This window comes from Pelophylax lessonae, assembly GCF_965119305.1.
Source record: "Pelophylax lessonae genome assembly, chromosome: 2".
Taxonomy (NCBI): Eukaryota; Metazoa; Chordata; class Amphibia; order Anura; family Ranidae; genus Pelophylax; species Pelophylax lessonae.
Genome location: NC_138769.1, coordinates 129183704 through 129204120, shown reverse-complemented (window position 1 = coordinate 129204120; position 20417 = coordinate 129183704). Strand labels below are relative to the sequence as shown.

Sequence of the window (20417 nt, the reverse complement as noted above, 5' to 3'; positions counted from 1 at the left end):
AACCTGGGGAAAGCAAAAGGGGCCTCGTCTCTACGTTTTTCTTTACACGGCCAGATTTGTTTACAACATGTCCTCAATTACGCAACCTAGTCACGCCGTGTAGAACGCATGCGCTGGAGAAGACTCTAGGCCGTGCAGTAGTAGAAGATCACACTTCTTAGTTCGCCACGCCTTCGCGCATGCGTGCTAGGAACTCGGCCAACTGGACTGGAGGAGGGCGCCTGCGCACTGCGGGGGGAAATGACGTAACGTGGGCTTCTCAGTTTTCTCCCCTTCGCTGGTCTAGTACCTGGAAGTGGGGCCCTCGGTTTTCATCGTGCCGTACAGAAGAACCAGACGGGGGAGGAGACGCCCGACAATTGAGGTGAGGCACTCTTCTCCGGTAAAGGGACCGCCGTTCTAGGCCTGGCTTCCTCTCCGTGAGACTGGGCGGTGTTGTGGTGGTGAGGCCTGGACACAGAGCTGTACGGCTGGCTCGGCCTGAGGCTTTGGTTATCAATATAGACACCGCTGGGGCTCCACTAGTCTTGTGGGCAGCTCCATCTTCTTCTCTGGATAGTCCTGAAGAGAGGAACGTTTCAGTGAGGGTGTCAAACCGTCTTCAACATTTCTAAGGTTCCTGAGAGCACAACTCCAAGTACTTCTAAAGGCAGAACATATCTTACCTCCATGTATTCCCCCCCTGCATTCACCTTCAAGAGGAAGTCAACTTCCTTCCCTTGCTTTTACTTCTAGGTAAACCTATATTAAGGCCTACCTAAAGGGAGTGTAAATATCTCCTAAACGGTGCCCGTTGGAATCGCCTAGGCCAGTGGTGGCGAACCTGGGCACCCCAGATGTTTTGAAACTACGTTTCCCATGATGCTCCTGTACTCTGTTTTGTAGTTGAGCATCATGGGAAATCTCGTTCCAAAACATCTGGGATGCCAAGGTTCACTATCACTGGCCTAGGTGATCCTAGTGAAACCCCCCCCCCCCCCCCATTCCGCCCTGCCGGCAACCTTCTGGAACAGACCCCAGGAGGCCATTCATGGAGCTCAGTGCTGCTCACCTATATGCAGTCACAGCTGGCTTCCCACATTAAACATGGTGGCGCTGGAGAACCATAGACCAGAGAAGAACTGGCCCAAGTGAGGACAGCTCTGGATCCCAGGACAGGTAAGTGTCTCTTTATTAAAAGTCAGCAGCTACAGTATTTGTAGCTGCTGACTTTTCATTTTTTTAACCTAGGGTGAAGATCCTCTTTAACCACGTCTGGACTGCCTGCCACAAATGTACTGCGGCAGTGCGGCCTGACTGCGCAAAATCAAATACATGCACGTGATTTTGTGCAGGTGGTGTCGGGGGAACGCACGCTGCTCCCGCTGTGATTGGACGCAGCGGGAGCCAATCCGCGGGTCAAGCGGGACCCGCCGATGATTCAGCGGAATGACAGACAAGGCAGACCGCGAATGTGTCACAGAGGAAGAGAAAGATATTGTGTTTCAGCTAAGCTCTCTTTTCCTCTAGTGTGGGGGTGTCGAACTCAATTTTCTGTTTCAAGTATTTTATTGAATAATTCAAGTGAGTAACAACGTTTGACATACAGAATAATGCAATTTAATGTAAACAAAGCTTGGTAACAGAGCATGGCCAATAACTGTAAGTGCCGGTTCACACTAGGGCGACCTGGTCGCCTCACAGGTCGCCTCCCATAGGGAAGCTGCGGACCCGTTCTAATAGGAGCGACACAAGTCGCTCCGACCTAGAAAAAGGGTCCGGAGCTTCTTTGGGGCGACCCGGAGACGACCGCCATAGACTTCAATGTTATGAAGTCTGTGGCGGCCGCTCCGAGGTAGCGGTGCGCTGCTCGCACCGCGACCTCGGAGGTCGCGGTGCGAAGTAGCGTCGCCCCTATGTGAACGGGGGCTAACTACAGCAAATTGTGAGGGTTAGTAGACTAGGGGCGGTAAAATGGGTGGTCACGAGAGAGTAGTGATTGGCATCCCCAACCCACCGGCACCCCATATAGGGAGCACACTGTGCCTAGGTGGGGAAGCAAAACCAACCAATTGTTAAACTAAAAGGGAACAGTACCCAAGTCTACCGTATCGTGTGGGGAGAGGCAGGGGGATGAGAGGAACCTCACGGGTATCTACCAAACAGGAAAAACATGGGCTACAGTCAGCCAGAATGAGGGAAAAAGTCGAACGGGTAACCTGTAAACTGTATGTCGAACTTAATTTTATCACGGGCCTCACCAGCATTATGATTGTCCTCAAACGGGCCAGTTGTATCTGTAAGACTAGACGTTCAAAGCATCCCCTACCCTTACCAAAGACGTCAAGAGCCTCCCCACCAAGGACTGATTGTATGATGTCCAGAGCATCCCCTACCTTTACATAAGACGTCAAGAGCCTCCCCACCATCAGAAGTTGAGTTCCCCCACCCTCCCTTACAACACAGTACACCCCCCTTTGCCATGTGCTGCTGCTAGGAAGAAGCTGGAGGCATTGCTGAAAAGCAGAAAGTACAGGGTCTAGAGGAGGACCAGAGACGGCCTGGAGCTCTCCTGCAGGTGAAGTGTGAGAGCCACATGAAATTACCTGGGGGGCTAGATTCGCTCTTCGGGCCTTGTGTTTGACACATGTGCTCCAGTGCATCCACTCCCCGCACAGTTAGAAAGCACTCCGTAGGAGCACACTTAACCACTTAATCACCTCTGGCCTGTGCATTTTTCTTAGGACTGATCACTGTATTGGTGTCACTGGTCCCCAAAAAGTGTCACTCTGTGTCAGATTTTTTTGCAGCAACGTCGCAGTCCTGCTAAAAATCGCTGATCGCCGCCATTACTAGTAAAAGCAATAATAAAAAAAAAAAAAGCCCATAAATCTATCCCATAGTTTATAGACGCTATAACTTTTGTGCAAACCAATCAATATACAACTATTAGGATTTTTTTTTATCAAAAATATATAGTAGAATACAAATTGGCCTAAATTGATGAAAAAATTAGAATTTTTACATTTTATTATTGGGTATGTTTTATAGCCGAAAATAAATATAATTTTTTTTAAAATTTTGGTTCATTCTTTGTTTATAGCGCAAAAAAATAAAAACCGCAGATGTGATTAAATTCCACCAAAAGAAAGCTCTATTTGTGGGAAAAAAAGGGCATCAAGTTTATTTGGCTACAGCGTCATAGGACCGCGCAATTGTCAGTTAAAACAACGCAGTGCCGTATTGAAAAAAATGGCCTGGTCATTAACCACTTACAGACCACCCACCGTGTTTTTACGTCGGTACTTTGTAGTTCAATTCCCCGGTATTTTTTTAAACAGTGGGCGGTCTGCTTTAACATAAGGGTGGTCCCATCGGCGAATTCACCTTTATGGTGCCCCCTCCCGCCGCTTCCGGGTCGTTTTCCCCGCTTATCTGAGCCGCCAGTAGCGGGGAAAACGATCCGGTCCGCTCTCCTCTCAGGCAGGAATTCGAGTGAGGGCAAGATGGCCCTCCCCTGACTTTATGGCCTTGGAGGACCGGAGCAACGTCATACGTTGCTTCCTAGCAACGGTTTTAAAGAGTCCATTTTTTTTTTCATCATGGAAAAAAAATGACTTTTATTTTTATTTTTTAGTGTAGATGTGAGATCGGAGTTTTTTTTTTTTTTTTTTACACCAAATCTCACATTAAGGCCCCTTTCACACTTATGCGATGCAATTTTACCGCGACTTTGCCGCGATTTTGACGCAATTTTGAAAGCAATGGCAAGGCTATATGCCTCAAAACGCATTAAAATCGTGGCAAAGTAGTGCAGGAACTACTTTGAAGTCGGTGCGACTTCAAAATGCACTGATATGAATGGGGCTCATTGAAAATAATGGAAAACGACTTGTCATGCGATTTTTGCGGTCCAAAATCGCGGGACAAGTCGCACTAGTGTGAATGGGGCCTAAAGAAGTCCTGTTGTGCTTATTTCTATTACTAGGGATGTTTACATTCCTTGTAATAGGAATAAAAGCGATCAAAACATTTTTTTTTTTTTTTTTAAGGCTGCATTCACACTTGAGCGTAGCGTTTTACCGCGTTTTTTTACAGCGATTTTCAGGTGTTTTTTTCAGGCGTTTTTCATTGACATCTATCAAAAACGCTGGTAATCAGCCCAAAAAGAAGCTCATGTACTTTTTTCAGCTACAGGCGTTTTGCAAAACGCTCAGATGTGAACAGGGGCCATTTAAATGAATGGGGTTTTACTTGTTGGGCGTTTTGGAATGTTTTTTTTGAGCGTTTTTGGAGCTGAAAAACACTCAAAAATGCCCAGGTGTGAATGGAGCCTTAAGGACAGTGTTAAAATAAACGATAAAATAAATAGAAAAAAAATTAAAGCACCCTGTCCCTGTTAGCTCGTGTGCAAAGTGAACTCGTACTCAAGATATGCCCACATATGTAAACGGTGTTCAAACCACACATGTGAGGTATCACTTTGATCGTTGCAGCAAGAGCAACAATTAGAGCCCCTGAACCTCCTCTGTAACTCTAAACTGGTAACCTGTAGAAATTTTTAAAATGTCGCCTATGGAGATTTTTAAGTACCAATGTTTGTCGCCATTCCACGGGTGTGCGCAATTTTGAAGCATAACATGTTTTGTATCTATTTACTCAGTGTAACATTATCTTTAAACCTATAGAAAAAAAATGGGTTAAGTTTACTGTTTTCTTATTTAATTCAAAAAAGTGTATTTATTAAAAAAAAAAAAAATTGAGTTTGCAAATACGGTGTGATAAATATATAATGTTTGGGGGTTCTAAGTAATTTTCTAGCAAAAAAAAAATTATTTTAACTTGCAAACAAGTGTCAGAAAAAGGCCTGGTCCATAAGGGGGTAAAACCTTCTAGAGATGAACAGGTTAAAGAGGTCAAGCCTCCTTCAGAAAAATTAAAAAGTCAGCGGCTACAAATACTGTAGCTGCTGACTCTTAATATTAGGACACTTATTAGAGCTGCACGATTATTGGTTAAAAAAAATCACGATCTTGATTCAACCCCCCTCATGATCTCAATCCTGCATTTCCACCATTCATTGCAGAGCCGTTCTCAGCTGACAGCTGTCAAAAAAAAAAAAAAAAATCAAAGTTTATCACAACATTGTTAAGCACTGAGAGATGAGGAGAAACATTGTATCTTTTTGTACTTTTATATCAAAGGGATAACCTTTGTCTGTAAATGAGGTCAGTTTAACCTCCTAAAGTCTAAGGGCTCTTTCACACGGGCGTTCCGCTTGTCCGTATATCATCCTATTTTTTTGCGGATGATATACGGACATAATGAATGTCAATGGCATTGCGGATGTCAGTGGATGACCATCCGCTGACATCCGATTTTCGTCCTTTCAGTTCTGTTCTGTTTTTTGGAACAGAACCCTATTTTTCTTCCGTTTAAAAAATGAAACGGATGCAAAATTGGATGTCAGCGGTGTCATCCGCTGACATCCGCAATCCCCATAGACATACATTATGTCCGTATATCATCCGCAAACGGATGGGATGATATGCGGACATATGGAGCGGATGACACAAGTGTCATCCGTGTCCGTGCAAAAAAAAAAAAAAGCACCGGAGCGGAACAAAAAAAACTGAACGGCCGTGTGAAAGAGGCCTACGCCCTTTTCTTAAATTTGTTGCCTACAAGTTAAAATCAGTATTTTTTGCTAGAAAATTTCTTAGAATCCTCAAACATTCTATATATATATATTTTTTTAGCAGAGACCATAGAGAATGAAATGGCGATTGTTGCAATATTTAATGTCGCACAGTATTTGCGCAGCGGTTTTTCAAACACAATTTTGATTTTTAAGAAATACACTTCAATGAATTAAGACTAAACTGTAAAGAGAGCCCAACTTTTTTAGTATCATGTGAAATATTTTGTTACACTGAGAATCGTGATCTTCATTATAAGCAAAAAATTGGTGATTCTCATTTTATCCAGAATTGTGCAGCCCGAGCTCTTGCCTGTCCAGGGATCCCGCAATGTCAGCAACCCATCGGCTCTGGGGTGCTGCCGCCACGATTGCTTCCATGTGAAACCCGGCAGTAAAGCCTTGCGGCTACACAGCCGGTTACCTACTGTGCATGCGGGAAGCGTGCTGTGCTTTCTGAATGACCTGGAGGTGAAAGAAGAAGGTGGGGGGCGAACTTCCGAGTGATCCCGTCACACAGATGGAAAAATAAGTTATATTCTTCCCTTACTCCATCCAAAATGAAAAAAAAGTTTTGCCATGTTGGGGACAAGAGCCTCTTCCGTGTTTGTGGGGGTCTGCGGGCAGGGCACTTATAAGAATCTGGAAGCCATCTTCAACAAGTCCGGCCCCCTCTCCTTATGTGAATGAGTATGGGGTACATTGTACCCCTACTCAATTCAGCAAAAAAGTGTCAAAGAAAAACACACACAGTTTTTGACAATTGCTTTATTAATAAAAAAAATGTCCCCTGATGTAGATCTATCTCACGCCGCCTACTGGACCCAGGGGAAAAAAAAAAAGCTTGCCCGTGACGAAGGCTAACAGCCGACTGCCTGCTCCTCCATCTGACGGTTCTTCAATAGGGAAGGTGGGGCCAACGGGCGATGTCACCTGGTGGAACCGCCCTATGTGAAGTCAGCATGCACTGGTTGAGGTGTGGGGTTCCCAAAGGGCCTGATATGGATTTGGGGAGAGACCCCATGTCTCCCCCCCCCCCCCCCCCAAATGGTTTGTTTTTTTTTTTTTGATTTTACATTCAACTGTCAGTGGTCAGTGGGGAAACTTGCTTACAGCTGATGACTCACCTGGTGAATAAATACCACCAAAAAAAGCTTTATTTGTGTAAAAAAAAATGATATGGGTACAGTGTTGCATAACCATGCAGTTGACATTTAAAGTGCAACAACACTGAAAGATGAAAACTGGCCTGGCCAGGAAGGGGGTGAAAGTGCTCGGTATTGAAGTGGTTATGGCACTTATTTAAAATAAACTTTTCCTCTCTATACCTGCTCTGTATAATGGTTTGGGCAGAGCAGCCCTGATCCTCCTCTTCACAGGTCCCCCCCCCCACTGGTGATCCTGGCCCCTCCGACCTGCTGAATGCCCCCAGAGCAAGCAGCTCCATGTGTCCAATCATACACCAAGCAATGGCTTGGCCCCACCCCCTCTGTCCTCATGGGCTCACTGGCTGTATTTGAACGCAGCAGGAGCCGAGGCTCTCGTGCACATCACTTGATTGTGATAGGGGTCGTTTTTTTTTTTTTTACATTTCTTCAGTTTCTTCCTGGTTTTCATACCTAGGCAAATTTCATACATCCCATGAGTCTTCAGGAAGGGGAGAGGGAGGGGCAAGGGCAGATAATTCATGTAGCATGGGATCCACACTTTCTCAAATCTGGCTTGCTTGACTCTGAGGATGCTGGTCAGCTCTTCATGTTTCAGGAGAGTTTTTGTTTTACTAAAGTAACGTTAACCACTGGAGATTCAGGGCTAGACAGTTTTTACCGTGCGGCATTTCCTGCATTAGGGTAAAAAATGTTGCAGTGTTTTATTGCCCCCCCAACTTAGTTCTGTCTCAATTCAGTGCTGTGCCTTATCGGCAGAGGTTCCCTTCTCTCTCTCTCTCTCTCTCTCTCTCTCTCTCAGGCAGCATTGTGGGGGCCATTGGCTTTTGCTGCTGTCAAACCAATCCTATGAGTGGGGGGGGGGGGGGGGGGCTCTGAACCACCCTTTGTGTGTCAGTAGAGCAGAACAGAAACTACAGAACAGTCAATCTCTCTAATGGAACCATGTTACAACACTAAAACTTGATAATTCTAGACCTTACCCATTTCATCCAAAACTAGAAAAAATGCAGCTATTGATTTACTTTAAGCTATATTGCTGGTGTCAGTGTTTTGATATTGGCAATTGCTCAGGTTTAAGGCTAGATTCAGACTTGTGCCGGGGGTCAGGAACACTTGGAAAATTGCACATGTTCGCAACCTACAGGCAAAACCCGCTGCTCTTAAGCAGACACTTGGGGTGTCAAGAATTCTTAATGGCACTTGCACACCTCTGCAAAACGTCCATGTTTTCACTCAGGCGAAATTGCATGGTACTGCAGCAGAATGCAGTTTAGTGTGGCGCAATTTAAAAAAAAAAAAAGGTCTTGGACTTCATCTAAATTTCTTGCGGCCAAGGCAGGTCATTGAAATGGGTGGGCTGCCCCAATCGCAGAACCTGTGTCACGCTGATATGAACCTAGCATAGTTGTAAATAAACAATAAGAGGGAAACAGGATACAGAAACTATATTGGGTTAAAAAAGAGGAACAGAAACAATAAGTACTATGTTAGTAGTTTATACATAGAAATCTGGATGCAGGTCACATTACCAATACCACAACAAACTGTTTTTTTAAAGGTATGGGATTATTATTCATTGAGATTACTTGACCCTAATAATGCTGTTGCATGTTTTTCTCTTCCATAATCTAGTCAGGGAAAGCAGCACAACTAAGAGCCGGTTCACACTGGGGCGACCTGGTCGCCTGACAGGTCGCCGTAGGTCGCCTGCCATAGAGAAGCTGTGGACCCGTTCTAATAGGAGCGACACAAGTCGCTCCGACTTAGAAAAAGGGTCCGGAGCTTCTTTGGGGCGACCCGGAGCGACCTGCATTGACTTCAATGATATGAAGTCCGTGCCGGCCGCTCCGAGGTCGCGGTGCGAGCTGCGCACCGCGACCTGTGAGGTCGCCCCGGCAAGTCTGATCGCTCATATGTGAACCGGCTCTAACTGTTCTTTATATTCAATCTTCATTTGTATTACTTTATTTTTTTGGTATTTTTAAAACCTAGATTGTTGTTTCTGGGATCAAAAGCGAGGGTATATCCCCAACAGCATTCCATGAAGCAATTATCTAGAACTGAAATACGTTTTGCAAAAAAGAAAACAATTTTTCTGGTACGCTATTTTTATTCTCATGCAGGGGATACGAACAGTAGGTATAGCATAAAACCGCATAAATACACACATGGAGTGTTTTAAGGCATAAACTGCCGAACAACAGTGACCCTCTGACCCAGAGATGAGGGTCAACACAAGGTGCCTGAGCCTTAGGGCTCAGGGGCTGGAGTTAGGCGCAATCCACAAAAATCTGGGGTAAACAAAACAGCATAAAAAGCAGGTTTTAAGGCAAAAACAGTCACTCTCGGACCAGAACCGAGGGTCAACACAGGGTAGCTCAGCTCAGTGGCTGTAGTGTGGAGCAATTCACAAAAAATTGGGATAACCAAAGCTTAAACTGACATAAAAAAGGGGGGGGGGGTCAGGGGTCAGGTAATGAAGGAGAAGGTGAGAGGGGGAACACAGTAGAAGAAGAGGGGGGGGGGGGAAAGAAGGGGAAAATTTAAGTTTTGGTTATCCCAATTTTCTGTTTTGTTGCTCCACACTACAGCCGCTGAGCGGAGACTCCGATTTTTCCAGGCTGGGAGGCAGGAGAGGTCGATTAGAGAGGCCCAGACTGGTTGGGTGTAAAGTTGGGAGAGCCGTTTTGTTCCAAGCCAGATCTATTGTGCCTTTAGCGGCAATAAATAAATGGCCAGTTTCTGCGGGTAGGGGAGGAGGCCTGGGATGGGACAGTGACGCAATGCAAATTTAGCATCTTTGCGGATCGGTACATGGAAGAGAGAGAACATGAGAAAAAAGACCCTCAACCAAAATCCCACTGGATGGGGCAGGACCCTACCAGATATAATGATGCACTCCATCACAATAAAGGAAGCTGATCTATTTATAGAGTAATTCGGGGCTCAACAAAACCCAGTTTCGACTTGGCGCCTGGGCTGCCACTCAAATGCTCCCCCCCCCCCCCCCCCCACCTCGCGTATGAGACCCTGGATGTCCCATTAAAGAGAACCTGTGACCAAAAATAATCACATAGGGTCCTTGTCCCCTATGTGATGGGGAAAAAAAGTTATTTAACCACTTAAGGACCGGGCCTTTTTCTGACACTTGTTTACAAGTTAAAATCATTTTTTGCTAGAAATTTACTTAGAACACCCAAACATTATATATATTTTTTAAGCAAAGCCTCTGGAATTGTTGCTATCGCTCTAACGATTGCGGCGATACCTCACGTGTGGTTTGATATGTGGGTGCGACTTGCGTATGCGTCCGCTTCTGTGCATGAGCTCAGAGGGACGGTACGCTTTTTACATTTTTTTTTTTTTCCTATTTATTTTACCTTTTTTATTTTTACACTGTCCCATATTTTTTTAGTCACTTTTATTCCTATTTTAAGGAATGTAAACATCCCTTGTAAACGAAACAAGCCGTACAGGTCCTCTTTAATGTGAGATCTGGGGTCAGAAAGACCTCAGATCTCACTTCTACACTAAAAAGCAAAAAAAAAAAGGATTTTTTTCATCATGAAAAACAAATGGGCCCTTTTAAGGCCGTTGGGAGGAAGCAACGTATGATATCGCTCCTGTCTTCCAAGGCCATAGAGTCGAGTGGGGGCCAGCTCGCCCTCAATTGACTTCCTGCCTAGAGGGGGAGAGGACCGGATCCTTTTCCCTGCTCTGGCATACCGGGAAAACCACTCCATATCTCCTGTGACTCTTGGGTTATGCTGCTCTCAGGAATAGGACATTAGACGGAAAAGAGTTACGGTCCTTTCTCACGGTCCGCCGTCCGTAGGTGGATCCGTGCTGCTCAGCAGGGGATCGTAAAAACAGATCCCCGCTGAGCAGGAAGGTGACGGCTCCCTCTCCGCTCTGTGTGCAGAGAGGGAGGTGTCAGAGCCCCATGCATCTCTATGGGGGAATTGGATGAGAGCGGACCGCCTGTCCGCTCTCATACGATCCTAACCCCTGGACGGATGGAAAATAGGGTTTCCATCCGTCAGGATTTCATGGACAGGATCCGATGCGGGTGTCAGCGGGCATGTCACCGCTGACATCCGCTGCCCCATAGGGATGCATGGGGGATCCGATCAGATCCGCCTAAAAATACTGACAGGAGGATCTGATCGGATCGCTCGTGTGAAAGGGGCCTTAAGAGTTTACTACACCCATAGGGCAGTCCCAGGGGGTATACTCCCACTTCCTGCTCTAGCTCTTCAGTTTTTTTCTGCCTAGTCAGGAGTAAGGACCTAGCTCCCTGCTGGGATCTTTGGTCCTAGCATTTTTTCCTTTGAAACTGATCTTTTTGGTTTCTTTCTACTATCAAGTCTGTTCCAGTGAGACCTACAATCAACAGCCAGACTATGTAATGCACTGGATATCCTAGACCCTTGCGGTCTTCCCAGTCTGGCCAGCAAGCGTGTGCAGACCGCAGCTCCGCACTAGGTCGGCCGCGACATAGCCCCACTGGACAGGGGCTGGCCGGCGAGTGAAACACCTCGCTAGGACGCAGCGTACCTCTGGGGGCCTGAGTCGCAGCGTACCTCTGGCTCGCAGAACCCCCCAAGGCCTGCCCGGTTCCAAGGTGTGTTGAGCAGTGTCCCCCCCCCCACCCCTATGTTTTCCTCGGGGTAGGTGTGTGCCCCTCCTTGGGATGGTCCGACCCATGGGTTCCCTTCTATGCCCCCAGCCCCTCTAAACAGTCATGGTGGGTTTTTTATGGCATCAACCAGGAGGACTTTTGGCATTCACCGCACCGGTCTTGAGCTCTTTTGACCCCAGACTGAAATAGCCGAGGGTCCAATATTTCCAGTGACGTGTGGGGGGGCACTGGAGGGGAGTGAAGCACCCCATACCGGTTGATGTGTTTCAAGCACTCCAGCGACTTATACTTGCAAGCACATTTATGCACTGTTGTGGACATTTGGAGCACTGTTGCACTTATATTTGTGGGCATACCCTAGCACCTTATTATTCATTGTTGCACTTGAACACTTTATTGTTTTTTTTGTTAGATCTATCAGTTTTTAGGCAAGCGCTGTTTTATTATTTATTTCACGAGTGTTGGCGTTGTTGCGTCAGAGGGGGATTGCGGTGCTGGATTACCTGGATGATCTTTTAGGAGAAGTCTCAGACTGTTCTGGCGGACAACCAGGAGATTACTGTGCGGACTCTGTAGGCGTTTGGTTAGAAATTTAATTTCCAGTTATTGGCCTTGGTTCCATCCACCTAGTTGAACTATCTGGGTCTGTTCTGGACTCAGCCTCAGCCAGGGTGTTCCTCCCATGGGACAAGTTCCAATATCTGTTTACACGTGACCTCTGCATGAATTTCTTGCTTTGTGAAGCGAGAATCCACAGTCTCTAGATCATTCTAGATCATCTGATCCTGTTAAGCCAGGGTACGAGAAGGTCCCTGCTTCGGTGGCTTCACTCTCCTGCCTTTCAACAGGGTGATTTTTTCCTTCCCCTGTACTGGACAGTGGTCACCATGGATGCCAGCCTGTCCATTGGGGTGGCGTGTTTTTGACACGGATTGAGTTCAGTGGGTCTGGCCTCCTGGAAGAATCCAGACTACCAATCGATCTAATGGACATCTCCTCGGAGGTGTTTCATTAGTGGTGTCTCTGGTGGGAAACTCCTGAGTTGGTCCTGTTAGCCGCTTGTCTTCCACTCCTACCACAACCGTTTCGTTTACACGTCAGCTGTCAGCACTGGTACAAAGCATTGAAAAGTTATTTACAAACAAAATAAATGTTAGGTTTTTTTTTTTTTATGTGAAAATATAGGTTAAAGGTGTAAAAATATTAACGAACAAAGCAAACAAAGTTTTTTAATTATGAGTAGTTTTTAAAATAGAACTGACTTCATCTACAGGTTGAAGTTCATCCCTTTGATCTGTAGATAAACTGAAAGATACAAAAAGAAACAGTGTTTCTTTTTATCATTCTGTTTCAGCAGTTGAGCAATGTTTTTGGTAAACCTTTCCAGGCTGTTTTTTTTTTTTTTTTTTTGTCAACAGGGGAACCCCATTGACAGCTGAATGAGTCATGAGTTGGCAACTTTTTTTTTTTTTTTTTGACATTTCAGCTGTCATTGGGGTTATCGGTTTCAGTTATTGAGCATTTTGCACGAGTACCGAAACCTGTGCAAATGCTTGGTATCGGTACCAATATCATTATCAGTGCAACCCTAATGTAAACTGATATATTCTGCTGGAAAGCTTGAGCTTTTGAAAAATAGACTTGCTGGCTGGATCCCCAGATGACTATAGAAGAAAGTAAGCCAAAAAAAAGAAGGAATTGGTACGCTGCAATATAATGTTTGCTTTTAGATTTAATACTGCTTTAAATCAAATTACAGGTTACTTCTGCTATGGTTATCTCACATCCGTGGCATCAGTTCACTTTAATATAACCCCTTTGGATTATTCATAGTTACATAGTAGTTGAGGTTGAGTAAAGACTATAGTCCATCCAGTTCAACCTGTGTAGGTGTGTGTGGCCATAATCATTTCTCATACCCCTTAATGTTCTGATACTTGAGATGTATATCCAAGAGTCTTTTGAAAGTAGCCATACTTCCTGCAGTAACTACCTCTTGTGGTAGAGAATTCCACAATCTTGTAGCCCTAACAGTAAAGAACCCCCTGCGTTGCCTGAGGTTAAAAAGCTTTTCCTCTAATCGCATTGTATGACCTTGCGTCCTCATGCAATCCTTTCGACTGAATAGTTTTTTTCTAAGCTGAGATCACCATTGAGGTATTTATAAATTGCTATCATGTCCCCTCTCAGGCGTCTTCTCCAGGGAGAATAAATCAAGCGATTGCAGACGCTCTTCATAATTAAGGTCCTCCAATCCCCTAATTAGTTTAGTTGCCCTTCTCTGGACTCTCTCCAGCTCCAACATCCCTCCTGAGGACTGGCGACCAGAACTGGACAGAATACTCCAGATGCGGTTGGACCAGAGTTTTATAAAGTGGTAGGATTATAGTTTTATCTCTGGAAAACATCCTCTTCTTTATGCATGCTAATAGTGTGCCAGCTTTGGCAGCTGCAGCTTGACATTGCATGCTATTGCCTAGTCTATCCTCTACTAAGACTCCCAGATCTTTCCCCATTTTTGATTCCCCCAAAGGTTCCCCCCCTAAAGTGTATTGTGCTTTTATGTTTTTAGTGCCCAAGTGCAAAACCTTACACTTCTCCACATTAAACCTCATTTGCCATTTAGTTGCCCACTCTGTTATTTTGTTCAGGTCATTCTGTAAGATATCTGCCTCATGTTGTGAAGTTATCGCCCTGCCCAATTTTGTGTCATCTGCAAAAACTGAGATTGAGCTACTGATCCCATCCTCAATGCTGTTTATGAATAAATTGAACAAGGTTGGTCCCAGGACTGAGCCTTGGGAGACCCCCACTTACCACCCCAGACTAGTCTGAGTACGTGTTTTTAATTACCACCCTTTGGACACGCCCTTTTAACCAGTTCCGCATCCAAGAGCAAACCTTGTGGTCGATGCCTGCAGACCTTATTTTATAAATTAAGCGCTTGTGGGGAACTGTATCAAATGCCTTTAGCAAAATCCAAATTTGCCACATCCACTGGTCTCCCCCTATCTAGCACACAGCTCACCTCCTCGTAGAATGTCAACAGATTGGTTTGACAAGAACGCCCTTTTGTAAACCCGTGCTGATTACTGCTGATGATGATGATGTTGTTGTCTTTAGCAAACTCTTGGATATAGTCCCTTATAATCCCCTCCAGAAGTTTACATACTATCGACGTCAGGCTGACCGGCCTATAATTTCCCGGCACATGCCTCTTGCCCTTTTTTGAATATCGGTATCGCCTTAGCCAGGGGTTGACAAATTTTCTTTGAATCTAGGAGCCAGCTAAAAAAGTTAGGAGCCAGTTTTTTTTAAAAAATCTGCCCCGCGCCCAGAAAAAAAAAAGAAAGAAAGAAATAAAAGGGAAATAAAGGGAAAGAAGGGGAGGGGTGAGAGAGAGAGAAGGAAAGAGAGGGGAGGGGGAGAGAGGGAGGGAGAGAGTGAAAGTCTCAGGCAGATGTGTATATGTACAGCTCTATGGTGTGTACAGAAGAATTCTCCAGAAGTGTGGCACTCCCCCACCTCCACCTTCCTCCTATACACTCAGAAAATGGCCTGCTCTGCTCCACCACACACATGTCTATGCATTTTAAAGCACATTTCTAGAGTGTATATAACAATGTGCAATGCATGTATTGTGTGCTGATTTTTAATGCGGATTGATTTGTTTATTTTCCCTGTTTAGTAGGGAGAAGAAACAAAGCAACTATTCCCTTTGTACAGAGCCCTCCCAGGGGAGTTGACGGGTGAGGGCATGCGCCTTAAACAGGCAGAGATGTATGGGTACACTGCAGGTCCTGTAGTTACAGCCCTGTTGCAGTATATGTACTTCGGCAGGTGGGCAAGTGGTTAATTACCAATGGTATTTGTAAAATGCAGCATGAATTGGGTTAATGTATTGCCACTGGTAAACCCCTACATGCTGCAGCATAAATGAACACCGATACTAATGCAACTCATGCAGCACAAAGGGGTTAATTTTCTGACACTGGTCACTAATGCATTAGTGACCAGTGGCAATACATTAACCCCCTCCTGCTGCATATTACCATTGTAATTATATAACCTCTGCCCCCCCCCACCCAGAGTATGCCAATTCAACTGTAGATGCAAATCTGCTTACTTTTCGGATGCGCTGGCTGGCTGAATCCTATCCCGGCGGCTCTCTATGGTGCTCTCCGATCCCGCCTCCCGGTGACGTCGCGCCTTGCCGAGACTCGTAAGCATCTGTCAGGCGGAGATTACCCTGCGGCTCTGCCTTACAGGGAAGTGAAATCCGGGTCCTAGGCTTGTGCCGAGTGCAGGAGTGCACTCGGCACATCCTCCTTGCAGCTCTGCAGTGTTGTAGCGCGACCGGCGCCCGGCGGAAGTCACTTGTTGCCCAGAAAGTAACACACTGTCAGCACTTCACCTGCTCTGCGCCCCCCCTTTCTAAAATAAATTGATCTGCCCACCCCTTGTACCGGGCGGCCCTGCTCACACACCGCTCAGCTGCGGACCCAGCACTCTTACCTGATGTGCCGGATGACCGCAACGAGAAGGGCTGACAGTGGAGACTGGAGAAGAGGCAGCCGGTTCTGATTGGTCAGCGCCGTCCATGTGACGATGCTGACCAATTAAAATGCCTTGTCAGGACACAGAGATAGGAGCCGCGGGGATTTCAAATCTCTGCATCACAGAGCGGCGTCCCGATGCCTGACAGGAGATGGCTGAAATCCTAGGCGCCTGGACTAAGTTTCTAGTCGCCAATGCGACCTGGCGCCCGGGAATTGTCGAGCCCTGGCCTTAGCTTTCCTCCAATCACCTGGTACCTTTCCTGTCATAATACTGTCAGCAAACATCAGGAACAGTGGTCTAGATATAGTTTTACGAAGTTCTTTGAGTACTCTCGGATGTATTCCACCTGGGCCTGGTGATTTATATGTGTTAATTTTATCCAGCCTCTCTCTGATTTCACCCTCTGTTAGCCATAGTGGCAAGTCCTGTGAAGTACTGCAAACCATAAAGTCGTGGTCAGTATATCCCTCCTTTTCCTGTGTAAAGACTGAGAAGAAAAAAGCATCAAGCACGGTTGCCTTCTCAGGGTCCTCTGTAACCATCCTCCCCTCATCGTTAATTAGGTTTGCAACATGCTCAGGCCTCGTTTTTTTGCTGTTGATATATTTCAAGAATTTCTTAGGGTTCTTTTTACTATTCTCCGCTATTTGTCTCTCGAAGTTTATTTTAGCCATTTTCATTTCATATTAACATTTCTTATTTGCTTCCTTGTATTGCTGGAAAGCCGATAATGTGCCTTCTGATTTATATTTCTGAAGGCCATTTTATTTCCCCTAATAAGTTTTTTTTTTACATTTCGGGTTAGCCAGCCTGGTTTGGCTTTGTCTCTTCTAAATTTATTTCCCATAGGAATGCACTGCGAGATGCATTTGTTTAATATGTTCCTAAAACATTCCCATTTTTCCTCTGTGGTCAGTGATCCCAGGGTTTGGTCCCAGTTTACCCTTTCCATCATTGAGCACAATTTGGGAAAGTTTGCCCTTCTGAAGTTTAGGGTTCTTATGTTCCCCTCTTGCCTTGTTATATTTTTAATTACGCTAAATGTGATCATCCTGTGATCGCTAGAGCCCTGGTTTGCCCTGGACTCCTACCTCCGAGGTTAGGTCTGGGTCATTAGTGATCAATAGATCCAGCACTGCATTTTCTCTACTAGGAGAATCCACCAACTGAGACATGTAGTTGTCCTGTAAGGTTTTCATGAAGAGACGGGCCTTCTGTGAGTGAGTATTCCCCTCTCCCCAGTCAATGTCGGGATAATTGAAGTCCCCCAATATGATGACTGATCCCAGCTTTGCCACTTTTCCCAACAGTGATATAATTTCCAGCTCTACCTCCTCCCTCCTCCCTTTGGTTGGGTGGCCTATAACATACCCCCACAATTACTTTCCCCTTTCCTCCTTCCCTATGCAGTTCTACCCACACGGATTCTAACTCTGTACTCATCCCTTCCATAATATCACTCCTCTCCACCACCCTTACATTATTCTTGACATAGAGACATACCCCTCCCCCTCCCCCTCTTTTTCCTACCCTGTCCTTCCGATACACAGAATACCCTTGTATATTGGCCAGCCAGTCATGTGATGGGTCGAACCAAGTTTCTGTTCCCACAAGGTCTATGTCCTCCTCATGTACTAACATTTCCAACTCATCCATTTTATTAGCTAGGCTCCTGGCATTTGCATATACCCCTCTTAATTTTATGGAAGTTGATAGTGAATGGTGCTTATTTTTATCCCTGTTTGGTCTGAGGTTTGCCCACACAGACCCCCCCCCCCCCCCAATTGACGTTATTGATCTATTGTCGCTGCTGGTCCCAATAATACCTTCTGTTCTTTGTTCCCTCGTGACTGACTCTACTTCTGAGCCCCCCCCCCATCAAACACTATATAAAAAGCTGTAGTGATGGGTTACTTACAGAAAGAAGCAGAAAAAAATCCTGTTGCAGCAATTTCGATCTTTGTCCTATTCTGTCCCCCTTCCTTGACCTTAATTCCTGCAATCCTATCACTTTGACAGTAAAAGAATGCACAGGAGCAGAGACACAGGCAAATGCTGGGTTCACCTCTTACCATTAGTCTATTACAATCACTATCAGCCCATCTTTCTATTCGTTATAGATATAATTGTACTTTAATCTGTTACCAGTTTGTGTTGTCTTGCATGGGCTCAACATCTAATTTCTGAGAGATGACCAATATAATGTAAATATTTCATATTTTGTTTCAGAAATCACAGATCCTGGAATAAACATGTCTGATTTTGTGGAGAGTGAAGCCGAGGAGTCTGAGGAAGAGTACAATGAGGATGGAGAAGTTGTACAGAGGACTACCAAGAAGTTTGTTGAAGATGATGATGGTAAGTTTAAGTACTAAGACAGTAGTTTATCCATGAACTACGGGTACTCTTGGGATGCAGGATACTGCAGTGGATGCAGTTTGTTGATTTTTTTTTTTATTTTATTTTGTATAGGGGAAATGCTTTGTTAGATATTTTTCAACTTTTTGTGTATACGTGTTATGGGATAACTGTTGTGCTCCATGAGATGGGGAGAACAGAATCCCTGCAAGTTACCTGGAATATCACTGGAAAGCTAACTGATCTAGGATTTTTTAAATCAGTTTATTTAAGCCTATACTGCAGGCTTTCCCAGTCCCCCCCCCCCCCCTTTTTTTTTTTTTTTTCTTTTTACATTGGATGAACCCTTGGCAAAAACAAATAATCAGATCTGCAGCTCACAGAACATTGGATCTGATGGATCAGCTATGTGTAGATCTAAAAACAATTTACAAAGACCATTAAATAATATAATAAATGTAAAAAAACTTGCCTCCCTAATGCCTGGGCTTGCTTTTTTTCTGCACAAACGCTCAGCTCTGGGTTGAACATGCGATAAGCACACAGAGTTGCTTTCCTCCACATGTAGGGCAGCACTGGGAAGCTACTATTGTAACATACTTTTTCCCCTTAATCCCTCCTCTTGTCCCAGGTGATATCACATACAAGAGTCTGGGACAGACAGAAGAGGAAAAACGGTGGGGAACAGCGCAGTATTTAATAGTATGTTTCCCTGCACTGTTCTACAAATCCATAACACAGGGTTTCTCAACTGGAGTTCCAAGAGCAGTCCCCAGGGGTTCCGCTGAATTTCAATATTGTGGCAGATGTATATCTGCCCAATTTTTTCAATCCACACGGACGGCGCACATTGATTCCTGATGCCTCCTCTGTAGTTGCGGCACCGGGAGGAGTGTTGAGTATGGAACAAGTGGCTGGATCAAGAGGTGACATGCTGTGTATGGCAACGGTGAATGCAAACTATGGATGGGGACGCAGAGAGCTGGAGCACATGGCTGAATTTATCAGAGGCACGTGGCTGAATGAGACTGAATGTACCCCCCCCCCCCCCCCCCCAGTCAGTATTCACTGCTGCCTTACACATATAGAGGATCTCGCCTCTTGGTCCAACCACGTGCTTCAGCTCTCTTTTCCCACACCCTCCCTTCACCCACCCTGCATTACACCACTGCCATACAACAGGTTCTTACCTCCTGATCCAGCTCTGTGCTTCCTCCCACAGTCTGTATTTAGCACTGCTATAGGAAATCACCTCCTCCTTCAGCTCCTGAACTCTACACTCCTCCCAGAGCCAGTAGTTCACTACAGACCTACAGAGGAGACATCGAGTATGAATAGACGCTGACAATACCAACTGTCAGTGCGCATTAGGAGTAATACTTGAAACAACATTGACTGGTATACGTCTGCCACAATATTGATTTGCGGCGGAACCCCTGGGGACTTTGAACCCTGGCTTTAGAAACTGACGGCGGTCCTGGAGTCCCTTGTGTCCCGGGTGGAGGCGGCTTACGGGCTAGCAAAAAGTGCCCCCTGCCTTCCCTTCCTCATCTGCTCCTCAGATCAGATAGTGAGGATGATTCCCCTGCTTCTGCAACCGCGCATGAAAGGGCGCTGCTGGACGCACTTATTGTATCTTTGCTTAAAACTTAAAGTTGGAGGACGCAGCTATGACGGAGGCGTGGGTTCCTTTTGGCACTCACAAGCCATCCAGAGAGGCAAGGAGTTCACTTTCCCCTCTTATTTTGACAGAATTGTCACTGGAATGTGGGGACGACCAAAGCGTCCGCTTGGGGTCCTTTAGCGAGTTGCTAGACGATACCTCTATAATGAGTCCCTTCTTAAGAAGTGGACTGTTCCACTGGTGGTGGACCCTCTGGTTTTCAGATTAAACAAAGCTGTAATTTCGGTTGAAGTGTCCCCGGCCTTTAAGGACCCAGCTGACAGGAAGGCGGAGTCTGTAGCCTGCAATTTGTACACCCTGGTTGGTTCGGCACGGAGGCCGATTTTC

General features: G+C 45.5%; 1 protein-coding gene across 1 annotated transcript in view; it reads left to right on the top strand.

The window, feature by feature from the left end:
* The first annotated feature begins 271 nt into the window (after positions 1-271).
* Positions 272-20417, top strand: part of SUPT6H (SPT6 homolog, histone chaperone and transcription elongation factor) — a 100276-nt gene continuing 80130 nt past the window's right edge. Inside the window, exons 1-2 of the mRNA XM_082246655.1 lie at positions 272-364; positions 18278-18406. Of these exons, the coding sequence (XP_082102781.1) occupies positions 18301-18406 (106 nt within the window). The 5' untranslated portion in view covers positions 272-364; positions 18278-18300. The remainder of the gene's footprint in view (positions 365-18277; positions 18407-20417) is intronic.